The following is a 27776-nucleotide window of genomic DNA, read 5'->3' as shown; positions in this document are numbered from 1 at the left end:
CCTTGTTCTGGGAAAAAATTAAAGAGATTTCAAAATGCTCACATGCATTCCCACGTTACATAGGGGAGCTACCAGTCACCAGGTTTGTTTGGGTAACCTCAGAAGGAGGCCGTGCAGACCAGCCTCCTCCCAGCCTCCTGCAGACATATAATCTGGGGTTATTTATGCCAGCATTCCTACCCTGATCAAAAACTCCCTGACCTGGCTTGTATTTTCTTGACGTTTTCAATTAAGGAAATAACAAAACCAACCCTGTCCAATATCCACAGCTAGGTCTGGCAAAAAAGGACTCAGCTAATTATAAATTTGGTCTCCGCTGTTTTCTTAAGATGCCCCAGAGGCCTGGGTATAAGCAGTTATAAAATGAATGAGTACAATTATTTCGCAAACCAGCCTAACCGTTTAGTTCACACCACCTCTCTCATTTTCCCCCCATCATGTCAAGCATTTGCGTTGTGGAGAAATATTTTCCACATGTAGGAAGACATTTTTCTAAGCATCATCAGAATGATCCCTTGCTATATTCTGAAGCAGTATCTCCTAATTGAAGTAAGCTGTCTATGAAACATGACTAGGACATAGGGGAATGTTCCGCACATCAGGTCCTTTGCAGTTAGAAAACATCCACTCACGCATATTGCACCCTACTGGACTGCTTAAAGGCTATACATTTGGAAAAGTAGCTGAGGCATCAAATGTTTTGTAAACAAATGAATCTGCAGGACCACAGAATATAGAAAAAATACATCCTGGTGTTCACTGGGTTGTAGAATAGCCCCTTCCCCTTCCAACTCAGCTCACTTGCCCTGAGGGGTCTCATCTGCTCTTGGGACACCAGCCACCTCTCAAGTTCAGATTCCTCTCCTAAGTTTCAAATCTGCATGCTCACTACCCACTGGATGGCTTTATTTCTGTGGTTCAGAAAAGAAAGCCAAACCACCAAATCTGGTCAATTCTCTCAGCTCATCAAGTCTTGCAGATTTATCCCCATCTCTCTCCTCACCACCACTCCCTGTGTTCAAGGTCACCATCATTTCAGGTCTAGATGACACAAACACATGCCCCATGCCTGTGTTTCACACTGTAGCCAGATAGATGATTTCTGAGATACTTTCAATGTCTTTACATTACCCTCAGTCTAATGTCGAAACTCCTTAAATGGCATAGGAGACTAAGATCTGACTCTTGGTTAGCATCCCAGGGTCTCATCTCGCAAACTCTTCCCTATTCCTGCCTCCCCAGACTAGTCACCTTAGCCCGCCTTCCTGCCTCCAGCCTGGAAGATGGGTAAGAGTTCAGGCTCTGGAGAGAGGCAGCCTGTAATCACGGCCCACCTTGGCCACTTGGTGGCCAAGTAGGCAAGGTGTGCAACAGTAGGCAAGCCACTGAACTTCTCTCTCTATAAAAGGGGGAGAACAGCATGCCCATGTCCTATGGTTGTGAGGACTAAATGTGCTAATCTCTCAGCACAGCCCTGGCGTACAGTAAGCACTCAGTAAATGCTGACTGCTTTTTTAAGTCTGCTACTCAAGGTTACCTACACTTACTGCACTTGGGGTCCCTGCTTGCATACCAGGTTTTTAATAGGTGTCCCCTTTGAGAGGAGGAATTACAAAAGACCTTCTTTGCCTCTGGGCTGCAGACAGTACTCTGTAGATAGTGCTTGGCATTCCCACTCGTGCCAGAACAACTCCTGCTCATCCTCTAGAATTCTACAGATTCATTCCTGCCTTCCCTCACCCACTAAAACGGAAGAAGTGCCCCTCCTCTTGCTCGCACAGTACCCTGTGTGTCCAGCGCTGTAACACGTGTCCTTCTGCAGTTCAGCTACCTATTTACCTGTATCTCTTTCCCTACCCACCTCCCACTTAGACTGAGAGGTTCATGAAAGCCAGGGACTACCTCAGTTTTGCTCACAGCTATATCACCCATGTCTTTACAAAACAGACAGTCATTAAATATTTGCCAAATTAATGAATATCATTCTTCTTCCTCTGAATATTCCTACAATCCAAAATTCCCTCCGTCACTCCATCACCTCTATAACAAACGTGTGTAGTCTATAGTTTGCTGTGTTCTGGTGGCATTCACTTTCTTTTCCCCACTGCCTGCTTCCTTTCTCCCCCCACCCGCCCCCACCAACACACACACACACACACACACACACTCAGAAAAAAGGATGTTCCTCAAATTTGGCCAAGGGTCCCATCAAGAAGCAATATGCCTGTTCCCGGGACTGGGTGGAAGGGGAGTGAGCCTGAGGGAGGCACCGTCTCCTTCCTCCCTCTCCATCTGAATTATAATATGGGGTTGCAGTAGTGTTCTGCTTCAGAGGGCTAGTAGGGGTAAAGGAGGAGAAAGGATGTAGCCACAGGGACTAGAAACCAAATAGTCCTCTGACCTGTTCTAGAGTTCAAGATTTAAGTAAAGCAATAAAAAGATGGGTCTTTGAGGTGTGTATCATGCCTGCCCAAGTCTATAGGGATAAGAGAATAGGTGGAACTACTGGCAAGAGACTTCAGAGAAGAAAAACTGTACAGCACCCATTTGGGTATAACACGTCAGGTCTCTGGTAATCTACTCAAGCCTATTTTTCCAGGACAGAAAAGAAGCCCATCAGGAACTCATAATAGGATGTCATAACATCTGGTGTGGCCACCAAGATGGAATAACGTACCTCTGAAACCTCTAATTCTAAATGGACCATCCAATCCAATTCATTTTCTCCTCCACCAAATATGTTTAAGCACCTACTAGTTTCTGTGCACAACAGTGGGGATGAAAAAGACATACAAGGCAAAGTCATTGCCCTCAATGTTCACAGTATGGTGGGGAAGGCAGGCATACACATAAATATTATCTCATGTGGGTAGTACATCTAAAGTAGGTATATACAGTCAGTCCTCTATATACAGACGCAGAACCTGCAGATATACAAGGCTGACTGTACTGCACCATTTTACATAAAGGACTTGGGCGTCCATGAATTTTGATATTCAGGTGGATCCTGTAACCAATCCCCCAGGGATATCGAGGGATGACTGTAGTCAGCACAAAGGTGTCAGGAGTGCTAGGTAGGGGGACGAGAAATGCAGCATGGAATGCACGATCTTCTAGATTATCTCATCTAGAAGAGATGATGTTTAACTGTGAATCACAGGATGAGTAAGAGTTCACTAGGTAAGGAAGCAGGAGAAGAAATTATAGGCAGAGGGAGTCGCATGCCTAAAGAGTCACGGAAGCAAAAAATAGGACAGTGTAGTCAGAGAAATCAACTAATTCAATATGGCAGGGAATGGGAAAAGGAGTGGAGAAAACAGACAAGGCTGAGAGGAGGAAGGATTTTCTGACAAAGAGAAGAAACGTGCTCTGAACACTGCATTTTATTTCTTTATTTATTTTAATATTTTACTTATTTATTTTTTTTGGCTGGGTTCAGTCTTCCTTGCTGCGCGCAGACTTTCTCTAGTTGTGGCAAGCGGGGGCTACTCTTCATTGCCGTGCACGGGCTTCTCATTGCGGTGGCTTCTCTAGTTGCAGAGCACGGGCTCTAGGCACGTGGGCTCAGTAGTTGTGGCTCGTGGGCTCTAGAGAGCAGGCTCAGTAGTTGTGGCGCACGGGCTTAGTTGCTCTGTGGCATGTGGGATCCTCCCGGACCAGGGATCAAACCTGTGTCCCCTGCATTGGCAGGCGGATTCTTAACCACTGCACCACCAGAGAAGTCCCAACATTTTCTTTAGAAGGATGTTTAAGCAAAGAGATCTGGCAGCTGTGTGAAAGGCTGACTGGGATAAGGTGGGGGAAGGGGTAGAGAGATCTAGAAGAAACTGTGGCCCGCTGCACTTACACAGTTTTCAGCATGTTTAAGATTATTTCATCTCATAGTAAAGGTCACCAGAAGGACCTTCCCCATTTTCCAAGGAATTTGAACTCAACAATGAGCCAATCTTTTCCTAAAAAAGCTAGAGAAATCAGAACCATCCAAGCTGGCAAGTGTTAAAACACTGGAAAGCAAATGTGGCCACACTGCTCTTTCCTATTCGACCATAATCGACATAAATGTGGAGTGAAAACAAACTTGACAGCCAAGGGAGGGAAACACACAGTGGGTTTCTTTGCTTTCTCCCCAGGACACCATCAGTGCACAGAGCATCTAGAATAATAGCCAGTGTGATGGTTATGAAAATCTACCTGCCTCTCCCTCTCCCTCTCTCTCCCCCCCCCAATGCAATTAGAGAAGAGAGCTTCATTCACACTGAATCTAAAAATAGACGACAGCGGAGTTCACAGACTGACAGCTGCATTCTCGTACAGTAACCAGGAGAGGAAAGGGATGGCTAATTTAACTTAACAACTCCCAAAACAAACAGCGCAGAAGAAGTTCAGGATAAAGAGAAAACACAAAGGTCACTTCTTCAAAGGGCTGGAAGAGGAATGGGGTCACTCTGTGGCAGTGTATTAGTCCTCCTCACATCCTGATGAAACAGTGAAGTAGTGTGCCCGGATCTGCCCAGAGTCCTTCAGACAGAGCTCTGGCAGATGAAACGGCTGAAGAAACGCAATCAAGATCAGGCAGGAGGGCCAGGACTTGTCTTCTTAACTTTTTCCTACATCACCTGGATACCTTAAAAGCTAAGAAAGTCACTCCATTTTCTAGATAAATTAGCTCTTCCCCCCCTGCCTCACCCTACCTTCAGGAAGTCTAAATCACACCCTGCCTAGCCTGAGGCAGGAAAAAAAAAAAAAAAGTTATCCAGTAAATTAACATGGATCATTAAGGGAAAGAAACCAGGTGTCTCAAAGGAATTCACCCTTTCTTTTTTCCTCTCCTTGGTCCCAAAACGTTTTGTTCCCCAGTCTGTCCTGCCCAGGGAGGGGATTATGGTTGGGCTTCAAAAGAAACAAGGGAATGCTTGTGGACAGGAAGCAGACTCTCTCTGCAGCTCTCCCACAGGTCTGTGCTGGCTCTCAGGGCGGCTGCCAGCCAGCTAAATGTCAGATCGCTGCACCCCGCATTCCCGAGCCACACCACCTCCATCGCCCCGGTGACTAAGCTGTTTCAACAGCTGTGTCACTGCTGGAGTCAGGCCAGTGTTATTTGCACAGAGTATGTGCTTCGTGTGGCTTAGGTGGGGAATTATTGCACACGGGACTGGGGTGCTATTTGCAGAGCAGGTCCTCCCCTTGATCATCAGCAAGGGCATTCCCTGACCTCCGGGCAGCAACGGGACAACGTTGGGCTGCTGCTCAGGCTTCCGGGAGATGGTTGGACTCATAACACCACAAAGAGGGTGGAGAAGGCGTGTGTGTCTGTGTGGAGAAGGCGTGTGTGTCTGTGAGACAGAGAGAAGAAAACCAGGACCCTGGGTTGGGCCCCTAAGACCTCAACGGCCCCTCCCTCGATAAAAGCCACCAGTACTGAAAGGAGGTTCCTTCTTCTGCTCTTCCTCTCCAGCCGTCTCCCTCAGTCTCTCCTGGGAAAGCCTCTTTCCTATCATGTAATGTTGGCACCCCCTTCATCTCTGTCGGTCTGTCTGTGCACCTCTCCGCAAACTTGCCTCTGAACAACACTAGGCCTGGGCAGCGTCCTCTTGCGTGCCTTGTGCCAGTGCCTCTTGTGTTCCCTCAACCCCTGGCCTTCCCCTCTCCCACTGCACCGCCTACCGTCGTTTATGTTTATCTCACTCCTGACGCAAGCTGGGCCCCGTGGACTCTCGTTCGTGCCCTCCCACCCCCTACAGTCGAGCCTCTTGCTCAGCAAGGCAGGCACAGCAGGCATTCCTTACTAACTGCTGAACATAGCAACCCAGCTCCCTTCCAGCGAGGGCTGATGGGACCCAGGCAAAGGCATGGCACTTGTGGCCTTTCTTCTCTGTGGGCAGGACCAGTTTCCACTTGTAGCCAATTCTACGCTGCATCCAACCAGGAGCCCTATTAACCTGCTCTCCCTCCTAAGTTGTTCTCACAACAGCAATCGGGCTACGTTTTCTGACATTAAAGAGATCCCAGAAATGTGTTTTCTTAACCGTAATTCAAAAAGAGTCATGTACCACAATGTTCATTGCAGCACTATTTACAATAGCCAGGACATGGAAACAACCTAAGTGTCCATCGACAGATGAATGGATAAAGAAGATGTGGTACATATGTACAGTGGAATATTACTCAGCCATAAAAAGAAACGAAACTGAGTTATTTGTAGTGAGGTGGATGGACCTAGAGTCTGTCATACAGAGTGAAGTAAGTCAGAAAGAGAAAAACAAATACCGTATGCTAACACATGTATGTGGAATCTAAAAAAAAAAGGTTCTGAAGAACCTAGGGGCAAGATGGGAATAAAGACACAGACGTAGAGAACGGACTTGAGGACACACGGAGGGGGAAGGGTAAGCTGGGATGAAGTGAGAGAGTGCCATGGACATATATACACTACCAAACGTAAAATAGCTAGCTAGTGGGAAGCAGCCGCATAGCACAGGGAGATCAGCTCAGTGCTTTGTGCCCACCTAGAGGGGTGGGATAGGGAGGGTGGGAGGGAGGGAGATGTAAGAAGAAAGAGATATGAGGACATATGTATATATATAACTGATTCACTTTGTTATACAGCAGAAACTAACACACCATTGTAAAGCAATTATACTCCAATAAAGATGTTAAAAAAATAATAAAAGGATATTCTAAAGACATAAAAAAATAAATAAAATAAAAATTTAAAAAAGAAATGTGTTTTCTTATAAAGGAGGTCTTGTATTTTAAAAAGAAATAAAACAATGATTCTCTAAAGCTCACATTTTTTTTTTTTTTTTGCGGTACGCGGGCCTCTCACTGTTGTGGCCTCTCCCGATGCGGAGCACAGGCTCCGGACGCGCAGGCTCAGCGGCCATGGCTCACGGGCCTAGACGCTCCGCGGCATGTGGGATCTTTCCGGAACGGGGCATGAACCCGTGTCCCCTGCATCGGCAGGCGGACTCTCAACCACTGCACCACCAGGGAAGCCCTAAAGCTCAAATTTTTGAGCGCCTATTATGTGCAGACATTTTCAGCTGCACATAGATGCCAGCCAGATGTAAATGATCACCTGCAATCTCAAAATGAGGAAACTGGGAAGGAGGCAAACTATGCACCAGGCTTGCCCACCTCCACCACTCCAGGCCTCTCCTATCATGTCATGAGTTCGGGGACGAGGCCTGTTTCTTGCTCTAGAAAAGCCACTAATTAGCTGTACAATTGGAGTAAGTCACTGTACACATTGTATTCTTTCATTAAATACTGACGTTGAACGTATGATGACTAAGGTCCTTCTAGTTCTAACATCTCATGAATGCACAAAACTGAACCACTAGCTGCTTAACTGCCTTCTACGTTTGAGGCACTGCAGTAAAAACAAAGAACAGTAGAACAATTCCTGCCCTCAGGGCACTTATAATGGAGTTGGAGCAACCAGGGATAGAAACTTGATTTTGACTAACATGAGTTAAACAGAAACAAATACAAAAAAATACCAGAGTCCATGGTAGTCCTTGAGAAAAAACAAAGTCATAACTATAAAAGGACAAAAGTGCATTTCAACAATGGTTTCTCTCCTCCCCCAAAAATATCTTTGTGCTGCTGGCAGGAAAAGCCAGCTCTACCAGAAGGGATCCCGTCTATTTCACGGGAAAGCTTTGTTTCCGACAAGTTTCGTAAAGGAAAAAGTAGGCTAGAACAAGCTTTTTATTTCCAACCCACCTTTTCTTCGTTCCCATGAATGAGGAGGGGATAAGAATGACAGCAGGCAGCCAGGGAGAAAAATAATATGGCTGGTGGGTCCTGACCTCTTGGATTCCTGCCGACAGAGAAGCCCGAGAGGCAACATTTAATTGTGAAAAAACCAGCCTTGCTTGCCTCTTATCTTTCTCCTCTGTGACTTAAAACCCACAATTACTGGCAACCCCTAGATTCCGAGTCACTCAGCTGGTGGTGGCAGCAATGGCTGTGTCTGTAACTGAAAAGAAAAAGGGGAGTTCGATTTTACCTGCCTCGGAAGCCAGCCTTGTGCGAACACAGCCCTAACACAGCTTTACGACTTCTCCCATTAAAAAGTTCACAGATGCCCTCCCGTCGGGAAGACCACCATGCGAGAAGTCCAGATGGAAAAAAAAGAAATTCCATTTCCAGCTGCTGTATAATTCAAAGGACAAGCTATGAGTCTCAAATCCCAAATTCCACATTTCATTTCAGCCCTAAATATGTGATTTTCAATTCCTTTTCTCAAGGATCAAACTCCAAATTTCTTAGCCCGGTCATCAAGGCAACTCACCGACTGGCCCTCTATCTTTCAGGAGCTTATCTTTTCTCTCCAATCTAGAATTCTTCTAACAAGTAAATTTACTGTCCTTTGCATACAACACGTCATTTCACAGTATTTCACGGTGGAAAAATATGGGTCTTAGTTCTGCCTTTCTCAGCTGCAAACCAGATGACCTTGGAGAAGTCACATACCTTCTATAATCTCAGTTTGCAGACCTCTAAAAGGTTGTCACCCACATACCTCTGCTCCCATCTTGACTTATTACTCTATTCCCAAACATTTTAATTTACATATTCATATGTTTACAGTCAAATAAGATTAAATCATCCCTTGTGGACATATTCTCCTATAAGGATGCTGAGAATTTCCCATAACTTCTATTTTAGGGTGTTCTCCAATTGCTTAGGTGGTGATCAACATGAAATTTGGCACTCATGGGGTCTACCTATACCATGAAGTTGGAACTCTTACCTTGAGATTCATAAACCTCTAAATTCCACAGAAGACCTTCAGGTCTTCTGTTGAAGTATGAATACATAATATTTGAATGGGGCTTATGCACATTTTTCTCCCAAGGTCAAGGTCCTTGATCCAAAGTTAAGAACCACTGTCCTGAAGTAATGAAAGGCCTAAGGCCATCATCCACCCAGGTTCTTGTTTTGTACATTTGACTCTGCTTCCTCCCTTTCTGGGCTACTATATTCTCTCCAGAACTCACATTTCTTCTCTCTGCTCAAGTCCAAGAATAATAACTCACCTTTACTGAGCATTTACTCTGTACACTTACTATGTAGAGGCCTCACGTGTATTTTATTCTAGTTCCATCCTTAAAACAATCCTAATAAGGGTGGTACTACTATTATATCTATTCTACTGATAAAGAAAATGAAGTATAAGGAAGTTCACAAACTTACCAAAAGTGTCGTATAATTTATAAGTGATAGGTCAGGGATTTGGCCCCAAAACTCTGGCTTCCCAGAACAAAATAAGGCTGCCCTTGGATTGTTTCTTTGCCATCAGATAGTAGACAGTCACAAATTCCAACATCTCCTTTAAGATTCCACCCTTCAAGACTCAGTTAAAAAACTATCTTCGCAGTTAGTTCATCATTTCCCCTTCTGTGTTCACGGAATATTCTGGGCACTTAGCACTGAACACATTAGTGTGATTTTTTTGTTTCTTTCTCTCTGAACTAGACAGTGAGCACCTAATTCTTTTGACTACATCTCAAGTATTTACTGTGCCAGGGGCTGTGCTAGGGACCCAAAGATGAACAAGATACAGTCCTTGCCCTCAAAATTCAGTCTTTCAGGATAGAAAGAAGTAAACAAAGAAGGGTCATGATGTTTTTTGAAACTGTATTATGAAAGATAAGGACTTATCTTTATACCTTAATTCCTGAGTAAAAAATGCCAGCACATAGTAGAAGCCCAATAAATAAGCAGTAAATGAATGCAGGACATTGGGAGGGGGGCCTCAGAAACTGGACTGTTAAATTTAAAAGATCTACCATCCCTTTATGAAAACTCTTTGAGGTTATTTGTATACTGACTCACCTAAAAACTGTTTCCTGTGTTGGTGTCTATGATACATTTTTTAATGTCAGACTAAAAATACACTTCCAGTACACCAACCCTGTCTGCCTACCCAAGGACTAGAAATGAACACAAGGTAACACATAACAAAATAAAAGACAAGAAAACTCACTCATTTCAACACTAAGTTCACCCACTAACAAAGAGGCATCCATCCCCACTGAGCAGCATCTTCTAAGATGGTTACACTTAAGGGTCTTTGAAGTAACTGATTCACAAAGCTGAAGGGATACTCATGAGATTTTTATAGAGCCAAAGAATCTTAAGTGAGTCATGGACTCTTCCACAAAAGAGATGTAGAGTGGATGGAACCTTAGGAGTCATCTCGTATGATTTCCCACTCAGATCAGGAAGCCTCTCCAGAGCACTATGGATGGGTTCACGCCATAGACTCAGTGGGATCAAGGCACTAGAGTTCCAAGATTGCTTTCACTTATAACCCCTCTATTTCTCAGCTGGGGGACTTTGGACAAATCATTTAGCTTCTCTCATCCTCAGTTTCCTCTGATTTTATAAAGGAGAAGAACTATTAAGATGATCAGATGAAATAAAATAAAGTTGTCTTAATCAGAGATGATTTGCTTGCAAGTAACAGGATTTTATGCACGCTAGCTTAAGCAGAAATTAGCTGGAAGGATACAAAGGTATCTCAAGAAACTCAGGACACAAAGTGCTGACAAGCTTGAGGAACCAGAACCAGGAAGAGAAAACTGTCAGAGAGAGATTCATCATTTGCAGTTGATCATGATTTTACCCCATAATTATGGTCCTTTGTCTCCATTTTTCTCTTTGCATCTGATTTTCCCAATCTGCCAAACAACTTTTCTCTCCAACATCTCCAACACCTCCTGCCCAGGTAGCCCCCAGGACTTTTCAGTTTAAATGCCAATGAAGGTGGGCCTAGAAATAGTGAATCCCGATTTGTTATAAGAGAGAATCTGATTGTTCCCCCTTGGGGCAAGGGCCCATCCTAATCCAATCAGCTGTGGCTGGGGGACTGATCATGTGGCCAGGTGCCCACTCAGCAGGCACGGTGGAAGCCCACACTCAGAGAGAGATAGACAAGTTCTGCAGGAAAATGACATGAGGCCAAAGCAAATGGCTGGCAACACAGACAACCACCAGCACCCTTAGTACAAAAGTACTTTGTAAAGAAATCACCACCAAATGCAAGTTATCACTTGGGGTCATCATTATGATTCCCCCCTCAACCAGCTTCTGGTTGATTACTACCAATGACAGGCTGCTCACTACTTGAAGAGACAGCCTTTTCATTGCTGAACAACTTCAAGTATTAAAACTCTTTTCTACATTGACAGTAACTTTTTAGAAGATACTAAATTTAAATGTTTACAATCTTCCCCCAACCCTTACCTTTAAAGAACACATAATCTTGCTTGTTAGGTCAGGCCTGGGCTTTCCTTTGTGGTCATAATATGAATAACCAGTGGGGCAGGAAAGATAGATTCATTGGACAATTACTTTAGGAAACAACCTAAACCAGAACAATTAAAAAACCAGAACCTCTTCTTCCTTTAAAGAATTACTACTACCTCTCCTACTAATACCATTAGCACTAACTTACTAAAGCAAAAGAGGAACTGGAACCATTTCTAGCATCAGCGTGTAGACAGTAGGTAGATGTTGAAGAAAGTGGTTTTTTCCATTGTAGAATCCCTGGCACCTTTGCAAGTAGAATTCTGCTTTGCTTAACAAAGGATTTTCTTTCCCCATCTAACTTTCTTTTGCTTTGAAAAGCATCATCCAGAAAATAATTTTACTTCATATTTTCTTAGGTTACCCAAAATAAAGGTATGATTCCCCATAAAATAACCTCATATTAGCTATGTGGTGATTGGCTGGCATTTAAATATTAACAAAAATACCCCAAATTAGAAGAGGAGGTAAAAGCACAAAGACACCTTCTATATAGTGGAGCGCCAACAAGGAATCTGCTGCCGCTGGTGGCTCTGCTGCTCCCATTTTTCATTGATGTCACCAGGCTTTTATTTTAGTAACCAGGATATACTTGTTATGGATGCAAAGAGAATCTCCTCATTTATATTCTAAACTCAGAGCAGGAAATGAGACACATGGGTGATCTGCAGCTGTGGCACTATAAACAGGACCAGCCTACCTCCTAGTCTAGATTCTAGACTGCACTACATTTCCTGAACTTGGGAGATTAAAAAAAAAAACAAAAAAAAACAGAGAGAATACACCATTTTAGAAAGACCAGCACAACTTCTGTCCAAGAATCTTAGAGGCCGCTGTTTGGCAGAAGGCTCACTGCCCTGTATACGGTAGCTACTTGTTGCTAGGTACCATCCACCTGCCTACATGGCTGATATACACCAGGAGACCCTGCTCTGTCTCCAGCCAGCTGTGCTACAGTGGGCAAGTATTGTAAGGTTTCCTCATCTAGTAAACTAAAAGACTAGTTCTTTAACATTTTGGGGCCAAACACCCATTTGAAAACCTGACAAAAGCCACAAACCCTTTTACTCCCAAAATGCACATAAGTAAATATGACTAAAATTTCACACAGTATCGGGGGCTCATGTGGCTCTTGAACCCTACCCATAGACTCCTGGTTGAAGGTAATTAGACCAGCAGCACTCTAACCTATCTTCCAGTGCTCAGAGTCTGCAATCACACAGTTGATGTTTAGTAACAATTACTGCAAATTATTCAACACCATAGATGAGTGTTCTGCTAAGACTAAAGACCAATCCAAAACGATCTAGCTTCCAATGTTAAATTGACTGGTAAATCAATGAATGACTGGAAGGAAGTGGGACGGACAGGATAAGCAAACTATAAACATTAATAAAACATCTTGGGAAGGTTTTGAGAGGCCAACTCTGTTTTTCAACTGGATTTTTTCATTTGGAAATACATAACACGAAACCATTGAGCCAGATATAGAGATCCAGACAGCTTTATAGTGATGCTGTCCAAGTCACGTTCTTACACCCATCACACCCAAATAAAACAAAGCCAAAGGTTCCCACGCTCCTGCCAATATAAACACGTTCACAATGGTCAGTTCCAAAGCTGTGCCTGATGATTCCCGCAAAGGGAAAGATAATCCATCAATGAGAGTAAACAAACATGATGTCCTTAATATTCACTATCCTGGGTTAATCAACAAAGTATGGTCTTCTCCCATGATTTTAGTTTCCTTCTATTTCAAGTCAGTAGGTAAGACTGAGTCATGCTTGTAAGTTCCAGGTTCTAGCCTTTGTTTGAAGGGGAAACACAACTCCATAAGAAAAAGGACTGGCCGTGTAAATCCATCTCAAATAGTGACAACCTCTTAACCTTTACCCACCACCTCAAACCCCACTCCATTTAAGTCTGCCACATCTTTCTGGTGTGTTTTGAGCTTTTTCAGCTTATCTTTTTTTAAGGGGGAGGAGAGAGAGGAGAGGAAAAATTTGAAGTTTTTATTTCTGCTCACATTGACTCTGGGGCAGGTAAAGAAATTTAAAAGATAACTTAAAAAATCTTGGTGTCACCAGCCTGTAATAAAAACTGTCCAATCAGAAATGTTTCTTACAGAGACTGTGACATGGTCATGAATCAAAGAAGGTCTCTATTAGGGGAGGTGGGGGAATGGGAGTGGGAGGGTAGAATTAGATTTCTTCTCAGTGACTTGCTTCAGTATAGTTTGTTAAAGAGGATTATCTGATGAAGCATGGAATTCCAGTTATGTGAATACCATATTACCAATGATCTGTTCCATCACAGTAGTTGTAGTTTTATGGTGTACAGAATCCTCTGCCCCATTAAGCTCTCTTTGTGGACTCTTCCCAAGAGGCATCTCAAAATATAATAGAATTAAGAAGCATGACTCTTGCTGATGGTCAACAATAAGATCACAATAGGATTCCGTCTTTCTTCCTTCTATAAATTCGCCCCTAATCATTTTAGATAACATGACAGTTTATTTTTTACAGTCAGCAGATTGTTGCTTTATTCTAACTGTCTTCATGTGGTGTCTAGCTAACATTCTATAATCGATACACAAATGGAAGCACACAATCATTTCATAAAAAGTTAGGCAATTTCCTCCCAGGACACTCAGCCATCTAACTTGAAAAATGACTGGGTAATAGTATCATTCTACTTTTTTTTTTTTTTTACTAGAAATGTTGTACAGAAATGTTTTCAGTTTGAGAAAAGAAAAATCACTTGTTATAGAAATAATTCCATCGTTACATGTAGTCATTTGCAAGAATGAAACAAGCAAATAAGACAATAGTCAATTATAGCGTACAGCACGGGGTTTAAAGCAAAACATAATGACTTCACTACCCAAGAACAGAATAAACGCTCTGGCTTTCCCCATCCCACACCATTTATCAGTATTTCTTCAGCCTAAGGGATTTTTAGACCCCTGAAATCCTAGATTTACTACTCAAGACAGATCAATCCACCTTGAGGCTTTCTGCCAAAGAATTTCAGTGCTTCTATTTCAACAGTAGATTTGAAAGCTGGGTAGAGACATGTCAAAAAAACCCTCCTTCTTTGATCTCTCCACCCAAGTTCCTCAAAAGAATCCCCATGTAGAGTCTGAGGTTATGCTAAGTATGTGACTTGCAGTTGTAATCAGTAGAGCGACATTCCATTACAAGTGGGTACCATTTTAGCCAACTCAAACCTATATTTCACAAATACATACATAAATTAAGTGACTCATAAAACACTTTAAAAAAAAATGACATACACCACTCTAGAGGATATTTTCAAATAACAGAATTTGCTGTTACAGAACAATCTAAGCCCATCACATAGATAAGCGTTCATTTTTCTCAATGCTCAACCATCCAGACACCAGATGTTTAGGTTGACATTTTTTTGACACTTTTTAGTCCACTCACACTCCCTCCATTTTCTAACTCTCCAGAGCAAAAATTGAAGTTCTCTGTCTCTTTCAGCTCTATAGAAGCACCACGTTTGTGCCCTGACAAACATGTTAATTCCATGCCTCTGAAATGTTTAGGTAAAAGTCAGCAGTGACCCAAACATAGATTCCAACAGAAAGGTCTGCTCAGAATTTGTACAGTCATCCCTCGTTATCCACTGTTTCCAGGACCACCCTCCACCCCCAACCCTCAGCAAATACCAAAACCTATGGATGCTCAAGTCACCTATACAAAGTACCATAGTACAATAGGCCCTCAGTATCCAAGGATGAGATATGGAGGGCCACCTGTAATTGGCATTTACTGAAAGGTCCACTTTCTAAGCATCTAGAACTAGATTCTATTCAACTGGCTTTCCCTTCCCAGATCCTGCAGATTATAGTTTTAAAACTATCACCATTTACAAGTTGAACTGGCTACTACTTTTCATACTTATTACTGAATGACAACTGTAGGTTTTTGAAATGTTTATGTTTTAACAATGAGAGTAGGGATTCTGTTTAAAATTCCTTTTTCAAGTATGGATTACTTTTATTGAATAATAAGCATGGAATATCGTATTTCTCAACAATCAAATAAAATATACACATTCTCTAAACACTTTTATTACTATACATTACCCTATAATATCATCATTTCCCTCCAAAAAACATCAGTCTGATGAAATCTTGAAGTTGATGAAACAATGACCAGTTTTTAAAGTGAATATCAATGCTTATTCAGTTTCTGATGGATTGTCAAGATTTCAAATCCTAGCCAAAACCTGTATCATCTTAAATTGAAAGTTTAAAAGAAATAAACAGGGCTTCCCTGGTGGCGCAGTGGTTAAGAATCCGCCTGCCAGTGCAGGGGACACGGGTTCAAGCCCTGGTCCGGGAAGATCCCACATGCCGTGGAGCAACAAAGCCCGTGCACCACAACTACTGAGCCTGCGCTCTAGAGCCCGAGAGCCACAACTACTGAGCCCACGTGCCACAACTACTGAGCCCGATGCCTAGAGCCGGTGCTCTACAAGAGAAGCCACCGCAATGAGAATCCCGCACACCGCAACGAAGAGTAGCCCCTGTTTGCCGCAACTAGAGAAAGCCTGCGCCAAGCAACAAAGACCCAACTCACCCAAAAATAAATAAATAAATAATTTTAAATAAATAAATAAATTTGAAAATAAAATGAATAAAATTTAGCACCAAATGACTGTCCTTTAAAATACATAGTCCTTAGATTATTTTATCTGCTCAAAGACCCTTCAAAGATACAGGAAAATTCTCAATACATATATATATATATAATCCTAAATTTAATTTCATAGTCCAAATGTGAAATCTCTTACTACTTGAAATCTGAAACTTATTTCACAGCCTGTCTAGGAAAGTTTAAAGAAAAAACAGGATTGGCCTGACTTTTCCTTCCATTTGAGGTAATATTGCTAGAGCTGAATCTCTGATAAACAGAAAGCCATCCACATATAATAGGATCTTGTTCACCACACTTATCTTTTTTCTTCTGCCCCATCTCTTGCTGTCAGAAAGGCATCCAAACAATGATAAAATATAAAAAGTGAACCGGCAGCTGTACATACTCTTTAATATAAGGATCAGGGTAAAACCCAGACCTACCACGTCTTATAAATGAGAAGCCCGCACACCACAACGAAGAGTAGCCCCGGCTTGGAAGATAATTTTTTAGTGTGCCCCTATTAAGTGCAGACCCTCACATTATAAGAAATTAAAGTATGTTTCTAACATAAAGAATCTTTAGTCCACTCTTTTTCTAGATGAAGATAAAATATATTTTGGAACCTGAAGATGTACTTGGGAAAAAAAACTATAAGATGCATTCACATTTCATTTACATATAGCAATGTTTTAGTTAAAGCCTTACCAGCATAGGCAATTTTTTTTTTTTTGCGGTACGTGGGCCTCTCACTGTTGTAGCCTCTCCCGTTGCGGAGCACAGGCTCCGGACGCGCAGGCTCAGCGGCCATGGCTCACGGGCCCAGCCGCTCCGCGGCATGTGGGATCCTCCCGGACCGGGGCATGAACCCGTGTCCCCTGTATCGGCAGGCGGACTCTCAACCACTGCGCCACCAGGGAAGCCCCAACATAGGCATTTTTGATGTTTAGAATTAATATTTGATGGGAAACAATTCATCTGTGAAGTTATTAAGATATGTGATAGGTTCTGACCACCAGTAAGGATGGAGTGTGAAATTTCCCACACATCCAACCATTCTGATGCCAGCAGGGTGTCCTACAATTCAACTCAATTCTGACACTATCTACTCGGAGATATCATCAGAAAGGGCTCAGTCGCACAAAACTACCCCTCTCTTCAGACACTAATCACAAGCCCAGGTTGTTACCTGCGCTTCTGACCTACTGGCTACAGATTGGAGGATCCCATGATCCCCTCCTTAGACTTCAGATGCCAGCTGCCAAGTCCAGGTTGTTACCTGTACTTCTAACCTAGTAGCTACGAACTAGAGGTTCCCACAACCCCCTTCCCAGGTTTGATTAATTTGCTAGAGCTGCTCACAGAACTCAGAAACCCATTTATTCATTAGATTATAGGTTTATTACAAAAGATATTAAAGTAGATACAAATCAACGTCCAGATACATAGGGCAAGATCCCTAACAAAGGAGCTTCTGTCCTCATGGAGTTTGGGGTCCAGTACGGTGCCACATGGAAGCATTCTGATTCCCCAACCTGGAAGCTCTCCTTCTGGGTTTTTATGGAGGCTTCATCATATAGGCTTGATTGATCAACTCATTGGTCCTCAATGATGTCCATTTCCCGATATTCATACCCTATGTAATCTCCCTCAAGTGTGGGCTGGACTTACTCGTTCACTTCTAACCAGTAGAATACAGTAGAAGAGATGAGATGTCACTTCTAAGACTGAGTGGCTTCTGTCTTAGGCACCTGCGTTTTCTCTCTCTCTCTCTCTCTCTCTCTCTGCCTCTCTCTCATTACTAGCCATTATTGGGGGGTGGGGGGGGACCTACTGTAAGACAGCCCCATGGCAAGGCCTATGTGGTGATGGAACAAGGCCTACCAACGACCACATGAGTGACGACATGAAGCAGATCTCCCCCAGTCGAGCCTTCAAGCCTTCTCATGAGACTGCAGACCAGAACAACAGCTTGACTGCAACCTCGAAAGAGCAGCTCAGCTGGAGACTCCCAAGTTAAGCTGTACCCAGATCCCTGACCCAGAGAAATAGGGGGATAATACATGCTTATTGATGTATGCTGCTAAATTTCAGGATAATTTGTTATACCCAGCACTAATACAGTCAATACGGAGCAATTATTTAATTTCTATTACAGAGTAAATCACTTCCTTTATACTTGGAGCTAGGAGTCTGTCTGGGAACATTATTCTTGAAATACACAACAGGCAACCAGATAACAGAGAACTCTGTCCTTGACCTTCACACCGAAACATAAATAAGCCAGTTAACCGACCCATGTCAGCCTACCACGGCTCCTCTAACTGTTGTAATTCTCCTTTTCTTGAATACATTCTTAGAATTAGGAATATGAAAACCCAAACCTCAAGATATATACATTAGCTTTAGTCTCAGTTTTTAACCTCATAGCAAAGTTTCCTGCCCGAATCTCACACATTATATGGCATATTCCTCTCGTTATAGCACTTATCTTTCCTTACGGTATGTTTAAGTGTCTTTCTCCCAACCACTTCTTCCCTAGTGCTTTGTTCAATCTTGTATCTTCAGTACCTACTGCTTAACACATGGTTGAGACTTAATAAAGCTTGAATGAACAAATGTGTTACACAAGCAATGAATGAGTAAGCAAGTCAATAGGCAAGAGAACAGGGATGTGGGAAGTACCACTTGAATGCTGTTATGAAGGTCCAGGTGTGCCCATCAGCCATTACTTCTACCTAAAATGCTCTTCCACTTGCACCCACCCTCACCCCAACTCCTTGTCAGGGTTTTCACTATTTAACACTCACCTCAAAGATGTGTCTGCTCACCTCTACACACACACACACACACACACACACACACACACACACGTGTGTGTGTATGCGCACCAAGGCAGCCTTCCCTTTCTCTGCTCTGAAGCCTTTTCTTTATGCTCCCACAGATCCTGGGTATACCTTGGTCACAGCACCTAGCACACTATACTGTAATGACTTGTTACTTGCCTGTCATTTCCACTTAACTATAAGCCCCTTGAAGGACAGTGTCTTCACATGTAACCACATGTCCAGCCATCAATTTGGTATGTGGCCGTAGTGGGTACTCAAAAACGGTTTGAAATAATGGGTAAGAGACTGAATGAATTAGGGGTAGGGTGGAAACTCTACATTCTGAAAAATTATCTTAGCATAATCTGTTCCAGATAAAATGTCAACCAGGCACATATACTGCTCCAACTCCTAAACAGAGTAAAATCAATGTGATTGTGTATCAAGATAATTGTTGATACAGGAAAATTAGAATTGAAAAAATGCTTTAATCCGTGGACAGGCCCTAGGCAGAGCTGTCTTCAACACACCTTTTTCTCTTTCACTCTCACCCCTGATCCTGCTTCAGTAAAAAATGTTCTCTTCCTTCTCAATTTCAGATTCCCTATACTGTCCTCAGATGCCACAAGTGGATCTTCCTCTCCAAAATCACCGAATAATCTCCTCCTCACAAAATGTTTATATGCCTCATGCCCTCAGAGTCTTGAATCACAATTGAGTAAGCTAGAAAAATAACCCGGTTTGTGGGAAAATAGGTGCTTGTGGGTTGGTGTTCCCATTTTGACAGGTATATTTTTCTAAGGCAATGGCTTCACTCAAAGCCCAGCCAGAAAAGACATTTGCAAAGATGCGACCTTTCAGAAACCCTCAAATCACTCCACTAGGATGAGCCCCCTCTCCGCACTAGAGAGGTTATAAAACTTGGCTAGGGCAGGGCTCTGGCCACCTGACTTTGAATTCCAGCTCTTCCACTCTCTAGCCTTCTGACTTTGGGCAGTCTCACTGATGCCTGAGTTTTCTATGTGTAAAATGAAATAAGACCTACCTCTAGGAATTAAACGGGTTAATTCAGGTAGAGTACTCAGAAAAGTGTCTAGTAAGTAGAAAGCAGTCGATAATTGTCACTAGTAATACTATTATTTTACTGTTATTATAACTGGTTCTGAAAAGCCTGAAGAGAGAAATTCTCCAGGATAGGAGAGGGATGGGGAGAATGCACTTACTGATTTGGTTGTTCAGCTTGAATGCAATGTCCAGCTGCAGGATAAACAGCATGAACTGGAACCAAGGACTCATCTCCATGGAGGGGAGGGGAATGTGAACAGAAAACACAATGTCATTGGCTTCGATTTCCCTTGGAATCGCTTCCTCAATGTCTCGGATCTTGTCACACTGGTTGGGTCCCCAAGGCATTAACCATTTTGTCTTGTGATGGTTTTTACGGACATCCACGCATTTCACTGACATGTAGGACACTGCCGTTGTGGGTCCTGGAGCTGAAAAGAGAATATTTTCCTGTTTTAGAAGAATCATCCACGGAAGTGCCTATTTCTATCTAATACTCTTTCCACTACTGCCCTCTCTCCATTTTTCACACCACCTTCTATAACTTGAGGTCATTAATACCAAGAGATCTCCAAAATCCGAGTGAGGATCCTTCAGTGACCTCCAGAGGCATCATAAAGCATCCCCAAGAGCCTTCCCATTGTTTTCAGTGACGGTTATTTATTGAAAGAATACATTTGTTTTCTTCAGTTCCCTCATCATTCCAAACAAATGTCACAAAAATCAACTGTGCTTCACTTTCCATCTGCCTGAGGGCTTGGAGACCTCTGGGGTTTCACAGAACACAGTGTCTGAAGTCAGAAGACCTGGGTCTGAAGCCTGGTTGAATGACTTACTCTCAGGTAATTTTGGGTAAATTGGTTAAATCTATAGTAGCTTCAGGATCCTCATCTGAGAAATAAGATGGTTGGCTTCTAAAATTCAACCAAGATGGCTGGTTTCTAAGATTCTTCTTAACTCTGAAATTCTACAACACTGCTTTTGATTGAGAGAAAGAATTTTTCTGACTTTGGGCCCCATTTAATGTACCTATCAGAGGATGGAAGCCAAACACTGACTGACACTTAAAGGGTATACTAAAATACGATACATGCATTTCAAGAGGGATCATAAAATTTGAAATATATAACATTAACAACACAATTTTGTGATTATAAAATGGTCACATAATTATAACAGAAAATTTGCAAAATACAGAAATGTTGAAGTTCAAAACAACATTTACCCAAAATCCCACTAAAGAGAAGGAACCACTGTTGGAAAAATATCAAAGTATTATCTGTCTTTTCTATGAGTGTGTAACTAGATACAAATTTATAGAGGAATTAATTTGTGTAACTTTAAAATACATACTAATATTAACACATATCGTTACAAAATAGGGTCATACCTATCTGTAGCTTCTTCTTTTTAATCACTTAGCAAAGTAGAGCAGAACAGCGGTAAATAACACAAGCTGTGAAGCCAACTTGCCTGGCTCTCTCATTTCTGGTTGTGCCACCATGAATCCAAGCTAGCAAAGTCTGGGGTGAATTTCTAAACCTGTCTGTGTATTAGTCTTGTTATCTCTTAAATGGCAACAATAATAGCTGGAATGCAGCGTCCAGCTGCAGGATAAACAGCATGAACCGGAACCAAGGACTCATCTCCATGGAGGGGAGGGGACTGTGGACAGAAGACACAATGTCATTGGCTTCGATTTCCCTTGGAATCACTTCCTCGATGTCTCAGATCTTGTCACACTCTCTGAGTCGTTGTATACATTAAACAAATTAACATATGAAAAGTGTTCAGAACAGTGCTTGAAAGTACATGAAAAAATATAAAATTAATTTTAGCTACTATATTATAAATATTTTCTATGTAATTAAAATTTTTCAACTAGTGGTTGCAAAATAATCACACGATACACTCTTTTAATTTACCTATAACCTTCCACCCCTTGTTTTGTAAAGGTTGTCTATAAATAAGAGTAATTCTTTGCCTAATATGTTTTGTTAGTGATTTACCTCAACTTTTCCCTCTGCTGTCTCAATTTGTTTATGGCATATTTTAATACAGAGAAATCCCAGATTTCATGTACAATCACACTTTTATGTTTTTCCCATTCTTCTGTGTATAGAGAGACTTTCTAATCTCCAAATTCAATAAACTTTTACCTTCTAGTCATTTTTAACAATTTCATTTTTTAAATATTTAAATAGTTGATCCACCTGGAATTTGCTTTGATATAAGGGATGAGGTGAGAATCTAGTTTCATTTTTCTAAATATTTAAATTATTCTTTACTGAACAAACTCTCCTTTGTTGTTGCTTTATGACAGCACCTTTATCTTATGTATACAAATAGATATTTCTGGACAATCTAGTCTATTTCCATGTATTGGACTGTAAATTCATGGCCTAACACAACATGGTTTTAAGTCACGTAAACTGATGGTTTGTATCAGTATCTGATAGAGTAAAACCCCTCCCCCATGCCATTTCATGTTTATATTTTTTGCTGGGATCTGATTGAAATTACATTACATCTATAAATTAATGTGGACAGGGTTGGCATCCTTTCCTGACATTTAGTTTTCCCACCCAAGAACAGTGATCATTTCTCCATTAACTGCAGTCCATTTTAATATCTCTTTGAAAATTTTCATAGTTTTCTTCATGTGGATCCTTCTACTACAATATATTTTTAAATCTATTTATAAAACTTTTCTCTGAAAGCAGTGGAAGGAAAACATAAATCTGGTTTATGCACATGGTTTAAATATGTTTAATTTTGCACATATGATACTTGACACACAGTGCTTTCAGACCCTTTATGAACAGAAATCATCTCTTACTTGACAGAGATCAAATAGCAACTAGAGGAATATGTAAAGCAAGAGGAAAAGTCATTTATGACGCAAGGGTGTGTATTATTAATACTTTGCCCTACTTCTAGTGCTCAAATACACATTTTTCTACCCCTAAATATCAATCCTAACAGTAAATTCTGAGTAGTAAAATGTTACGTTCCCAGAACGTTGGGATGATGCCTACTAAAACTTACCAGAAAACACAGTACTGCTAAACTCTGGCTGAAAGTTCTTCAATGTAGTATCCTGAATACCACAACACAGAGCCACCACTAATCCAGGCCAGGGAAGTTTTTCTTTAAAACTCAAAACTGTATCATGAATACATTCTACACCTAATCCATCTAAAATCAGACATCTCACTTATTATTAGAAATACGAACCAATCAAACTTGGGTTATCCTGACTCTGCTAAATGGCCCACCAACGTTACAAAGACCAACTGGCACATTTAACTAAACTTCTTTTAATGTGGTTGGGAGACAAAAGTCATGAATTCTATTTCTGGCTAACATACTCAAACTGACTATTTGTTGCAGAAAATAGTTACTACATTTTAAAACTTCTATTCTTCCAAAATGAACCTAACCTTTTTTCATTTCTTTATTTTTTTTTCCTTTTGAAAAACAAGTCTTTCCCTCCTTAGACCAAAATGAAAAATAACTATCTGAGTTCCTAGTTAACCTCCAAAACCGCATTCCAAACTTAATAACAGAGAAGCTGAACACTTTACAGGCACAAAGGCTGCAGTTTTAATGGACACGGTGAACGCCTGCCTTTGTAGCAGCCTGAATTATTTTCATTCTTTCATTAGTCTAGTGTTTCTTGCATAAAGAAAAAAATCCCAGGAATACTAATATTTTCATAAATATCATGGCAATGAACTTGGGAAGCCGCAAGTGCATCCATCTCAAGCTGTACTTATAAGAATCACAAGTATTTTTCTTCACTTGAATAAATCTAGTCTAAAAAACCTTTTGTCTAACTTTAAAAACCTGAAGAGAATTCAACATTTTCCATTTCTAATAGTACTCAAAAGGTGAAACCCTTGTATCATTTGAGAAAGTAAACAGACATTCTGTTATTCAAACGTGGACAGTTAATGTTCCCTGAATAATATGTTTACAGTTCAAGACAACTTCCTACTCCAGCTAAAAGTGAATTTCCAGGTGTTTCTTAGGTAGAAAGCACATCAAAGTAAGCCAAAAACAAAGTCTGTAGCTCTTAGCTGGTTGCCTACTATAGAAGGTGTTTTTATCAGCTATAGCCAACAACGTGACTCCGTAGATCACAAAGCAGTGTCTAAAATCAAAAGAACTTCGATTTCTGTCTTTAAATTTTTTAAAAGTGTGAGGGATTTTATTGTAAGAGAAGAGAATAAAATGGGAGAAGCTGAAATTATCGGTGACCTTTGAACAAGCCACAGTCAACTAACCAACAGTTATACGTAAGGAAGGCCTCAGTCGCCAGCGTGGTTCTAGGGATTAATAGTTTGTGTACTTAAGAAGGAACTAGATGGATTCAGGTCAACAAACTGAGTCATGTTTGCTCAGGTGAAAGCTAAAAATAACCACTCCTCAGTACTCCTAGGATAGTAATGTCATATCACCCAGCTGCTATTATAAATGTCCCCTCTACCCATTCGTAGCACTTAGTTGAAAACAAGTGGCCCAAAGCTACTTCTACATCAGTACAATTTCATAGACAGAGCAGGTTGGCCCAAAATGAATATGCCCAGGCACTATGGACTGGTTAGTTTATGGTAGGTTAACACAACTTTTGGAGTAGGCACAGAAGTTATAAAACACAAGCCACTCTTTGAAAACACCACCCCATTTTGAGGCCAGTTCTCTTTACCGTGTCAAACATAGGCCATTTTTTTTCCTCTTTTTATCTGTATTTCAACACAGTATTTTTGGCCTCCGTCTCTCCACAAGAGCAGAGAACTGTGAAATCTGACACTACACAACATTTAATTTTAAAGTGATGTGAAATCAATAAGACTTCTAATTCGAGGCTGTGAAAAACTGTACAAACACAACGTGAAGCCTCTAAAAATTCAGTGACCCTTCAGTGACATACATCACTAAGGCTCATACTGCATTCACCAAATATGTCTTGAATACCTACTATGCACGAAGCACTGTTTAGGTGCTTGAGGGAACCTAACAGACACCAGCCATGCGGAATGTAAATATAATGGGGAAAACAGACAATACATAAATAATTACAGGGAAAAGTAATTATAGTTGTGGTGATACTATATTTACCCTGACATTACCTGAGAAAGGGCCATAGTCAGATATTTGGAAGGCAGGAGAAGTGAATTCACTAGAATGAGGCAAAAATTCCAGTCATCATTACAATGCAACCTTGAATAAAAATGTAAGTGAACAATGACTAAACCTGTACTTCTTTTGGAAGAATATTCATTGACTCCAGTCAGCTTCCTGTTATGGCATCTCAAATGGCTGTCCCGTTTACAAATTACTATCTGGCCAACCACTACCGCTATCATGCTCAAAGTTGAGTCAACATCAAATCATTAGCCCCTACTCCCGCCAGAACCTTTAATTAGAGAGTTGGACAGAGACACAAGACTTGGTTGCCTCCTAGAAAAGTTAAAATAAAATTAAAACAACATGCTGACATGACACATGGTCTCCGTTTAAGCCAACACAGACTATTTATTTCTTTGCTTTATTACAAGTAAAGAAGTTTCCTTTAGCAGTTATCTAGGAGTATTACTATTATGTGGGCACTGTGCAACCTAAAGATAGAGACAAATGACAGTCCCAGACCCTGAGTTGCTCACAGTCGAGTGTGGGAGGGTGAGAAGTTGGCAGAGAAGCCCATCCTGATTGAAACGTGCCCTTACAGATGTTGCACAGGAGGCATCAATTGTGAAGGGGGCTGGGAGGGCTGCCTGCCCGAGGCCTGGACTTAGACTTCAAAGAGAGCAGGTGTTAGTTAGCCAGGTGGAAAAGGGGACAGGAGTAGGGAAGGGGCTGAAGAAGAGCATGTGCTGGGTCAGAGGCTATCTCAAAAACCACAATACAGTCGTCCCTCTGTATCCGTGGAGGACTGCTTCCACGGCCCCTATGGATACCAAATTCTGAGGATGCTCAAGTCCCTTCTATAAAACGGCACAATATAGTCGGTCCTCCTGATCAGCAGATCAATCCCTGGCTGTTTGATCTGAGGATACCGAAGGCCCATCGTACGGTCTGTGTTTGAGCATCAAATTTAAGAAGAGATCATTTACTAGGTGAAAATGCTGCACAGCCCTAACCCTGTTACAGCCCTTTGCTTTCTCTGACCAGGGGTCTAGTTCTCTAGGGGGCCTTGGCTTCTGTTCCCAACAGTCTCAGCTTCACTTTGTACAGTGACATGAAGAGACCCGCAAATAACAAAGAACTTTTATTTGGGGGAATATTTCCTTCTAAGACACTGTTGGTATCTTATAGGTAGCCACAAGGCCAGACATGAGCAACACGGTGCCCCGGAAGGAAGGGAGAAGGCAATGGGGTCTCCGAAGAGCCTGTGCAGTCTCCATTATCAGAACAGCCTTCACCTAAATTAGAGGAAGACTGTCTTCCTTGCAACAGAAATGATATTTCAGGATTAATGTGCCTTGGGCTCCAAGGGGAAGGAATGTGGAAAACAGACCAATTAAAAGGGTAATTCATGTTTACAAGCATTAATAACCAGAACCTCTCTAATTGAAAAAGTAACGATTTTAATTAAAAATGGTCAAACATTTCAGAAATATTTTAGAGAATTCTATTTTTATAATAGCATCTTAGCTAACAAAAATGAAAAAACAAAACTATACATACTGATTTAAAAACACAGTCGGGCTTCCCTAGTGGCACATTGGTTGGGAGTCCGCCTGCCGATGCAGGGGACGCGGGTTCGTGCCGTGGTCCGGGAGGATCCCACATGCCGCGGAGTGGTTGGGCCTGTGAGCCATGGCCGCTGGGCCTGCGTGTCCGGAGCCTGTGCTCCGCAACGGGAGAGGCCACAGCGGTGAGAGGCCCGCGTACCGCAAAAAAAAAACAACAAAAAAACCCCACAATCATTTCATGATGTATGTAAGTCAAATCATTACCCTGTACCCCTTAAACTTATACAGTGCTGTATGTCAACTATATCTCAATAAAACTGGAAGAAAAACATTTTTAAAAAATAAAAACACACCCTTACAATTAATGAAATGAAACAAAGCTGAGTAGACTCCCATTAATTATATGATCTAATAATGAATATTTAATAACTGACAGAATAACCCAACCAGTATAAGATTGTCCCTAGAAGAAAAATGCTGTAACAGTACTTATTCAAAATTTGTTTTAATGTCAAACATAAATGAATAGTTAGATCTGTATATTAACATCTTGAAAGTTAAATCACTTGCTTCCTGTCTTCATAGATTTTATGGTCTGGGAAATCTTTGCTGTCTGATTTGATCCCATTTAACTATAAGATTTCTACACATTTTGTACCCTACTGTATTCCAGGAAAATTGTTTTAATTGTCTGAATGAAAGAAATTGTATTAATACTTCATATGAAAGTTTACAAAATATCCAAGCTGTAAGCAACTATCCCTGAGACCAGGTCATTTTCTCTTCTGGAATGAAATGTGATATATAATGTTATAAATTTGGGGACTTAACATTTAAATCTGGATAAATTTTTAAACTGTTATGAAATATATGCAATAAGTCTGATCCAGGTAAACTACAGAGCTGTTTAAACAAAGTACATTATTTATATTCTTACAATTATTTACTTTCTTGAAAGTGTTATCTTTGTTGTAGAAAACGGTGCACTTGTATAAGAGTTCATTACTCTTATTTTTGATTATTTTGCTTCTGCTAATTAATAAAAATTTAAGGTGCTATTTCCTTTCATTTCATTCCCATTTCTTAAAATAACTTATTAAGCTGTTTATATAGGTGTAAAAATATGTGACAGAATTATATTTAGAAGAGAGACGTATTAAAATATTAAAGTGAAAATAAATTAATTAATTAAA

The 27776-nt window shown here is 41.2% G+C and overlaps 1 protein-coding gene across 5 annotated transcripts in view; it reads right to left on the bottom strand.

The window, feature by feature from the left end:
* Positions 1-27776, bottom strand: part of WLS (Wnt ligand secretion mediator) — a 106009-nt gene that overhangs the window by 48664 nt on the left and 29569 nt on the right. For 4 of the 5 annotated variants that reach the window (XM_089921147.1, XM_022581126.3, XM_089921163.1 and 1 more), the window contains exon 2: positions 20041-20313. In XM_089921147.1, the coding sequence (XP_089777273.1) occupies positions 20041-20313 (273 nt within the window). Of the gene's footprint in view, positions 1-20040; positions 20314-21272; positions 21527-27776 lie in introns of those variants that run through there. The other variant, XM_089921158.1, reaches the window with a different exon arrangement.

Source organism: Delphinapterus leucas, chromosome 1 (genome assembly GCF_059928025.1).
Source record: "Delphinapterus leucas isolate spDelLeu-1000000601 "Yukka" chromosome 1, BTC_Dleu_Yukka2, whole genome shotgun sequence".
In the NCBI taxonomy this organism is placed as follows: domain Eukaryota; kingdom Metazoa; phylum Chordata; class Mammalia; order Artiodactyla; family Monodontidae; genus Delphinapterus; species Delphinapterus leucas.
The sequence above is the reverse complement of the archived record's forward strand: the minus strand, read 5'-3'. Positions and strand labels throughout refer to the sequence as shown.